This window comes from Miniopterus schreibersii (assembly GCF_964146895.1).
Source record: "Miniopterus schreibersii genome assembly, chromosome: 1".
NCBI classification, from domain to species: Eukaryota; Metazoa; Chordata; class Mammalia; order Chiroptera; family Miniopteridae; genus Miniopterus; species Miniopterus schreibersii.
The window spans coordinates 136257419-136266075 of record NC_138101.1 but is presented as its reverse complement, the minus strand read 5'-3'; the positions used below and the strand labels follow the sequence as shown (position 1 = coordinate 136266075).

General features: G+C 39.2%; 1 protein-coding gene across 2 annotated transcripts; it reads left to right on the top strand.

Moving 5' to 3' along the window:
* Window positions 1–749: 749 nt before the first annotated feature.
* On the top strand, window positions 750–8381 carry LOC308546661 (olfactory receptor 11G2-like; the record flags this gene model as incomplete). 2 transcript variants are annotated; one of them, XM_081115827.1, is made up of 2 exons in its annotated part: window positions 765–1658; window positions 8334–8381. In XM_081115827.1, the coding sequence occupies 2 exons, from the start codon at window positions 765–767 to the stop codon at window positions 8379–8381; spliced, it is 942 nt and encodes a 313-aa protein (XP_080971953.1). The 2 variants fall into 2 exon arrangements, with proteins under 2 accessions (XP_080971954.1, XP_080971953.1); XM_081115828.1 differs by lacking the exon at window positions 8334–8381 and having other exon boundaries at window positions 750–1691.
* Between the last annotated feature and the right edge of the window lie 276 nt (window positions 8382–8657).

Sequence of the window (8657 nt, the reverse complement as noted above, 5' to 3'; positions counted from 1 at the left end):
GAGAGAGAGAGAGAGACAGAGAGAGAGACAGAGAGAGAGAGAGACAGAGAGAGGGCACATGCCCGAATGCGGACTAGGCAGCTGATCAATGACTCTCTCATCATTGATGTTTCTATCTCTCTCTCCCTCTCTTTTCTTCTCTCCAAAATCAATAAAGATATACTTTAAAAAATAATTATTATTTCACTTCTCTGCGAGAATTGCTGTTTTAACACATAGAAACTAAGGCAAATTTCCTCTAGTTGATTTCACTGTTTTACACATGAAGTTGGTATCTAATATTATTAAATTAACAAGTTAATCATTTAGTTTGAATAAGGCCAGTTTTAAAAAGTCACGCAAAAGAAGTAATTTAAAAAATTCTATCAGTTCATGTTACGTGGCTACACAATTAGACTCAATTTCTGCCACAACTGCAATTGGTGTCACTTGTTCTGATAATGAAAGAAATTGCATTTTGTGAGGACAGAGAAATAATAGAGACTCTACTAAGTGTAACATCTAATGTAATCTTTAAACATCTCTACATCACGCTTCTTCAAGAGCTTATAAATTCTGACAAAAAAATTTTCTTGAGTCCATAGTGAAAATATGAATGAAAAGAAAGAAGCAACCCAGATAAATATTTAGTCTTAAAAAAAAAGTCGCTATTGATATGTGTCTTTATTTTCTTTCCCAAGATAGTTTAAATATAAATTTGGGTCCCCACTTGTCTACACACAGGCATTCAATGATTTGATGTTCTTTTCACAGCTCACAGACCCATGAAAATCTCCAACGGCTCCAGCATCGGCACTGGCTTCATCCTCCTGGGCTTCCCTTGCCCCCGGGAGGGCCAGGGCCTCCTCTTTGTGCTCTTCTCCGTTGTCTACCTCCTGACCCTCGCGGGCAATGGCTGTATCATCTGTGCTGTGCGCTGGGATCGGAGACTCCACACCCCCATGTACGTCCTGCTGGCCAACTTCTCCTTCCTGGAGATCTGCTATGTCACCTCCACTGTCCCCAACATGTTGGCTAACTTCCTCTCTGACACCAAGGTCATCTCCTTCTCTGGGTGCTTTCTCCAGTTCTACTTTTTCTTCTCCTTGGGCTCTACGGAATGCTTTTTCTTGGCGACTATGGCATTTGATCGCTACCTTGCCGTCTGCCGGCCTCTCCACTATCCAACCATTATGACTGGACGTCTCTGCACCAATCTTGTGGTCAGCTGCTGGGCATTTGGCTTCCTCTGGTTCTTGGTTCCCATCATCATCATCTCCCGAATGTCCTTTTGTGGCACCAGAGTTATCGACCACTTCCTGTGTGACCCAGCTCCTCTTCTAGCACTCACTTGCAAAAAAGCTCCTGTGGTGGAGCGTGTCTTCTCCATTTTAAGTCCTCTGCCCCTCATCATCCCCTTTCTCTTCATCATGGGGTCCTATGCTCTGGTCCTAAGAGCTGTCCTGAAAGTCCCTTCAGCAGCTGGGAGAAGAAAGGCTTTCTCCACCTGTGGGTCTCACCTGGCTGTGGTTTCACTGTTCTATGGTTCAGTGCTGGTCATGTATGGGAGCCCTACACTGGAGCATGAAGCTGGGATGCAGAAGACTGTGACTCTGTTTTATTCTGTCGTGACCCCGCTTCTTAACCCTGTGATATATAGTCTTAGGAACAAAGATATGAAAAAGGCCCTGCAGAAATTTCTGAGAATATAAAAAGTGTTAACAAGGCTCTTGGGCAATTAGAGCTCAAATTTGTATTAGATTTATTTGCAAACATTTTAAAAAGGGGCTTTTAGCTTATTTTCAGGTTAAAAAACATTGTTTTATTCAGATAATTGTTCGTTTTAGTATTGACCAAAATCTCAGTCACCTATGAACATGTGTCTGTTGCTTATTTCTTCTCTTGGTTTTTGATCATTTGTCTTGTTTCTTAGCATTCCTCAATTTTTTTTAATTGAACACTGGACATTATATTTTAAAAATGGTGAAGATAATGGGTGTAGTAACTCAACAAAAGTTAAGTTTTCTTCTAGCTGTAGATACAGTAGAGGCGGGTGACTTTGATCTCATTTAAGTACTATTTTCAGGTGTTATAAAAATGGTCTATGCACTTTTTTTCTTACTTCTGGGACATAATCCTTACTCCAAGAACATAGCTTTTCTGAGATCCAACTACAAGTGTAGACTGTTTTTAGGATCCCTCCACCTTAGCGGGCCCTCACTTCCTATTTTTGTGCTCCTTGAGCCCCATGACTCCTGTAAACTCTGCTCAACTCTTCAGACCCCCAATTCTGCCTCCTGCTAGATTTCTTGAAATCTCATTTTGCACAAGAATGACGTAGAAATCCAAAAATGCTTTGAAAAGAGCTTGCATCATATTTTGAGCCTCACTTTTCTGTGGTCCTTCGCTCTCCAGGGTTTGTCTCTCAAACTCTGCTAGTCCGGCAGCGCAAACCTCAAATCCTTTATCTCCTCAGTTCAGCGAAACTACTGCTTCCTGCTGAGACTTTATTTTTCCTTCTTCCCATTCTTTCCCACCTGTCTCCAGATCGCATGCTCCCCCCACCCAGTGAACTGGCATGTCCTCAAGGAAGGCCACCCAAGGGAAACGTGGAACTCGTCTCCTGCCCCTCCCTTCTTGGAACTGTAGCCCCTGAAGCCTTGCCTGTGTTGTTTGCTCTCCAGTGCCTTCAAATGGTTGTTTTATGTATTTTGTCCAGATTTTATGGTTACTTTTTATAGAACAGTTTAATACAATCTGCTTAGTCATGACCATAACAAAAAATTATTTTCCATTATGTCAAAATGCCATACATTCTCACTTATTTCCTCACTTTCAGAATAAATATAACCACGTAAGAGCCACAAATCAGCGACAAATGCATATAGGGATTGGTATGAACACAAGTTTGGGACGTAGACCTGTTTTTCTTTTCATTCCTAGGATTCCACCTTGCAAGCAAGGCTGGGAGATGGGGGTGGGAGGCTTCTTACGGTAAATGAAAGGTTAAAACAGGACCACAGAAAACAGATTTAGTCCTTTATTTTTTTAATGGGAGGTGCTCAGCAATTGCAGATCAGTAAAATGTTTACTCAGGATTTGCATTAGTAACTTAAGCTAGTTCTCCTTGAACTGCTTCCTAGGCCTTGAAGAAAACATCATCCTGTTATTAGAGCATCTTTACTAATTCAGCTACCTGACTCTGCAGATGAAGAATACGAATTGGGAATCAGGTGTGATTTGCTGAGGCTAATAATTCTAATGGTAAAAAAAAAAAATTTCCTACCCACCACCCTTTTTACTAGCCCAAGGTGCTTTTTCTTTACTAACTAATCCTATATTCCTATCTTTAGGACTTCTCAATTATTTACCCATCAATAATTCAGGATTTTTCAATTATTTGCCAGTTAAATAATGTTTGTTTCCTTAATAGACAGAAACTCTGTAAACTGTAAGAACAAAACAACATCCCAATAGGGAAATAAGCAAAAGGATATACACAAATAACACAGAGAAATGATTCTTAAGCATATGGAAGGAGCCTTAATTCATTTATAAAGATAAAGGCAGAATAAGTCTATAATGGTATCTCATTTTTCACCCATTAGAATAACAAAGATCGAGCAGTTTGATAGCACTATGGTTGTGGATGGTGACATGGGTTCTGTCACACTTACTTGGTGGGAGTGTAAGTTTTACAAACTATATTGAACAATATAGGCAATTTCTATCAAAATATAACCCTGTAACCCAGCAACTCAACTTCTCAGGTGCTTAGCCCATAGATATTCTCATGCATGTGGGAGATGATGAAGACACAAGAATGTTCATTTGCAGCATTGCTGTAATATCAAAATGTTGGGGAAAAAAAGTAAGTTCCCGTTAATAGAAGACTAATCAAACAAGCCATGATTCAGTCATACAATGGGATGTCTTCAATTTTATAAAACATGAAATCACTCTATATGTAATGTTAAGTAATATCTCCCAGATATATTGTTGAGTAAAAAGAGCAAGGTGAGTAGCAGAGGGTAGCTAACTTTTAAGTAAATGTGTAGACTAGCTCCTGAAAGCCATGAGGAGATTGATGTCTAAAGAACAAAAGAGTCAAAGAGACTTATTTTCTTCATACTCCCCCTTATGAACTTTGAAAATTCTGTACCATGGGCCTGTATTATTTGTTTAAACAATAAGTAGTAATACAGTCATTTTTAAACAAAGAATAACTTTTTTAGAATAAGTTTATAAAATTTTTCTGAAAATTAGATGTAAAAAATCATTCCCCAGCCCTGCACAATTGCAGGGTTCCTCAGGAGCCTGTTCGTTTATAGAAAAGTTGAAGCAGGGTCCTAAGAGTACCTGAACTTTATTTCATTCAGGCTTTTAGAGAAAATATGAAAAATGTCCTTCTCCTCTTAAGATTTGTACAAATACAGTTACAAACTGTAACTAGTTTGTCACACTTATATTTAGATATCCTCTCCCTTGTTGTTCAATTATGCATTTTTATGGTTGTTGTTGAGTACCTACGCTACCAGACACTGAGCCAGGAAATGAATTTGATACAAAAGTTTATTTTCTTCCCTCTTAAGGCTCACAGTCTCATGGTAGAAATGTACAATAAATTGCAAGGGTTTTATGTTTATTAAACTGCCCAAGTGCAATGAGTAAGAAGACTAAATACTATGGGAGATCACAAGAAGCGGTACGTGTGTCGCATGGATTTGTGTGATGTGGAAAGGACTCAAGTATAGCTAATTATAGCACTTTGTCTCTTTGTAAGTGCACCTCAGGTTACAGAGTAGAAGTGCTTCTAGAAATTCTCTGTAAACCACCACATAACTAACCATTCCTTGAAATTAGTAATGAGTTGCCCAAAAAGTATGACTATAAAATATGAGGTAAATTAAAGTCCAAACTGAAATATCATATAAAATTTTAGGCAAACATAGGTTTTAGTAATAGAAAACTGAGTTACTTCAATCTACCATCCTGCTAAGAATAAAGAAACATACTAAATTTAAAAAACAACAAAACTTGAAATATTAACAATCTGAAGAGATAATAGGAAACTCATAAGTCAAAATTTTTATCAAAGTCTAAGTGGTGAGCACTGCGAGCCCTGAGAAAGGCGCCTTCTAAGAAGGGAAGAGGGTCTCCTGGTGGCTGCTGGGCTCAAAATCAAACAAAACCCAGAGCTTAGCAGCCATTTCTCCACAGGGGCTTCTCCCACAAAATGCACCTCAAGGAGAAGCCTGCACAGAACTACCTGCCTCTGCTGAATGGCTGCCTGTACGGCAGTGTTTCTGCCACCTTGTAGCAGGACAGTAAGAAACCAGGAAAATACATAGGCAAGTGAAATGGGGAAACTGAGTCAAGAAAATTAAACAAGGCCAAACACTTTGGGCAGCTTGCAGCCGGCTTGTGAATCACAAGAACTTATCTTCCCCCCCCCAAGGACGCTTGAGAGCAAATGGTTCATACCCTCCTCCCTAACCAGAGAATACACAGCTTAAATCACCCTGGCCTGGGCAGATAGAGAGCAAAGACCCACCTGGTGCCATTTGTGCCAGCTAAACCCAAGGACAGAGGAAGTTGGGGAACAAATAAAAAAAATAAAAAAAAAAATGAAAGCCAGACAGACCTAAGATAAAAGTAAAACAGACGAAAGAATTATCCAAAACTCCCCTAAACACTCATTTTAATGCATCAGCCTAATAAAAATGCTCCTGAAAAGCTGATGAATATTCTACTGAAACTCTCCCCTAAGATTCTCACCTGCAGGGAAGAAAAAGGAAAAAAAAAGGAAAGAAAGAAAGCCCTCAGGCCAAAACTCAATACAGGCTCTCTCTAGAGCTCGCCCATGCCCCTTACTGCGCATGAACTTTTTATTTCTAAGAGTCCCTATGAGACTTGCAGCCAGGGGAGCAGTGGGCAGAGGCAGCTTGACCCAGGCTTATCACCTGAACCTGCCTCCAAGGCCCCCTTTTTCTCTGACTTCCCAGTGAGCGAAAGCAACTGGGCCCAGGCTCACTTCTGTCACCGTGACCTTCACTTCCCAGTGAGCTAACAGCAGCCTCGCCTTGGCTCCCTTCTTTCCTATAACATTTCTAGAGAGACAAGCGGAGCACTGCCTAGGCTCTCCCTGTTCTTTCTTTTACCCTAATTTCTTCCTTTGTTTCATTGTCCCCAGCATTAGTAAACATACTCTCAAACCCATCTGGACTCGTGTGGGGAAATCTTTCCGACACCCACACACTGCAGGTAGGCCCGCCTGAGGCAGACCTGCTTGGGGGAGGGCAGGCTGGTGCAGCCACTGTGGAAAGCAGTGTGGAGTTACCTCAAAAAATTAAAAACGAAACTGCCTTATGACCCAGCAATTCCATTTCTGGGAATTTATCTGAAGAAACCTGAAACACTAATTTGAAAGATCACATGCACCCCAATGTTCATTGCAGCGTTATTTACAATAGCCAAGACCTGGAAGCAGCCCAAGTGCCCATCAGTAGGTGAGTGGATAAAACAGCTATGATACATTTACACAACGGAATACTACTCGGCCTTAAAAAGAGAAGGAAATTTTCCCCTGTGACAGCATGGATGGACCTGGAGAATATTATGCTAAGTGAAATAAGCCAACCAGAGATAGACAAATACCATATGATTTCACTCATATATGGACTCTAATGAACTAACAATGAAATATTACTCAGCCTTTGAAAAGAAAGGAAATTCTGATACTTGCTACATGAATGAAGCTTGAAGAGATTATACTAAGTGAAATAAACCAATTACAAAAGGAAACATTTTGTGTGATTCTACTTATATGAGGTACCTAAAGTAGTGAATTTTAGAGACAGAAAGTAGCATGGTGATGTCCAAGAGCTGGGATAGAGTGGAACGGGAAGTTACTGTTTAATGGGTATGGAGCTGCAGTTTGGAACAATGAAAAAGTTCTAGAGATGAATGTCAGTAATGGTTGTACAGCAATGTGAGTGTACGTAATGCCACAGAACTGTACACTATAATTATTTAAATGATCATTTTTATGTTATGTATAAAACACAAATAATACATATTTAAAACCATTTAAAAGGTCATAGAGAAAAATGAAATAATAAAAATACTTGAATAATCCAAAATAAAATAAGAAAACAAAGAGTCAACAGGACAAATAGAAAACAAATAGTCTATTAGTAATTAAGGACTAGAAGCAAAAATTCAAAAATGGCAAGTATGTAAAGAAAACACACTAAACAATGTACATTGTGTACATATTTCACAGTGAAAAAGACTTGTCCTGAAAAAGAAAAAAGAAATTCTCTGGAAATCTGCACAGGCATCTCACTATTGCATTTAAGACATCATTCCTGCTTTTACTTTAGGAGCCAATTTAACCTAAATTATATAAAAATTACAGTAAGAAAAAGATGTTACACCAAGGTATCTTGAGGGGGTCATAGCCCAAGGGGAGACTGAAGACTTCCCAATAATCTCCAAGATGAAGTTTTAATTGCACCCTTGAGAGTGTCAACATTACTCCCTTCCTCTTCATTCACCTGTACCCCCTTTTAGAAATCTCATGAGGTTCATACCTCATTTCTTTTAGTTACCTTACAGCTAAAGTAATCAATATATAAAATTCATCTGTTGAATTTATTCTTCTGGGTGACATAAGTGAAATATCTGGGTGCCTGGGGTGACTGAAGCCTCTTGTATAACCTTTGATGAAAATATCAATGTTAAATGAGGCCCACACCTCAACGACTGAATATAAGGCTGTGCTTGTTTTTCACTGGCTATCATATTGCCCAAAAGAAGTAACCTGTTGTTATAAGTGTTTCTTTTTAGCACTTCGGGAAGGGAGGAAAGGGAGTTTCAGCAGTTTAACTTTGTATATCCTAGCTTTCTCAGGGTCAGGCCTCTGGGTTTTGATTCCACGTGAAGGAAAGAAAACCATCAATGAGAAGATACAGGCTCAGTGTTTATTCCCTGCTTTGTTCACACTGAGCCCCCATAATGAAGGGTGACTTTTTTCCCTATCTAGGCATCACTGCATTTTTCTAAGACAAAGGGATGTTAGCTCCAGTGGGATATCATTTATATTAATATAGTTTTGCAAACTTTTGTGGGTTTTGTTTCTGGGCATTTGATTTCATCCACAGTATCATCAGTAATATAATAATGTTATGTTATATGAACTGCTGACTCCAGTGTCTGGTTACTACTCAGATCTCCCTCAGCCCAACAATCCCTGAAACATTCTTGCAACATTATTATATCACTGAAGATAGAGCTACCATGTGACTCCACTCTTCAATCCCTTTATCCATAGTCCCCGAAACAAAGACAAGAATGATGCCCTAAAGAAAGTCCTGGGGTTAAGGATTAACCAAAACTGAGACGCCTTTGAAAGAGGAGAATTTGTCACTTCTGACCTTAGTTATTTATAACAATTGAGAACGGCTACAAGTCATGTTCTGGCTCACACTTAAGTAAAGGGCGAGACTTATTTTTCACAGTTCTTTGGCAGTTCAAGTTCAGCTTATTGATGATAAATGCTCAATAAAACATTTTAAACATGTATGACCTCACTAAGTAATTATATGATGTTATTATATATGTATATTTGTTCTTTATCGGTGATGTATCTTTCCTGATTTAATCCTAGCTGGTAG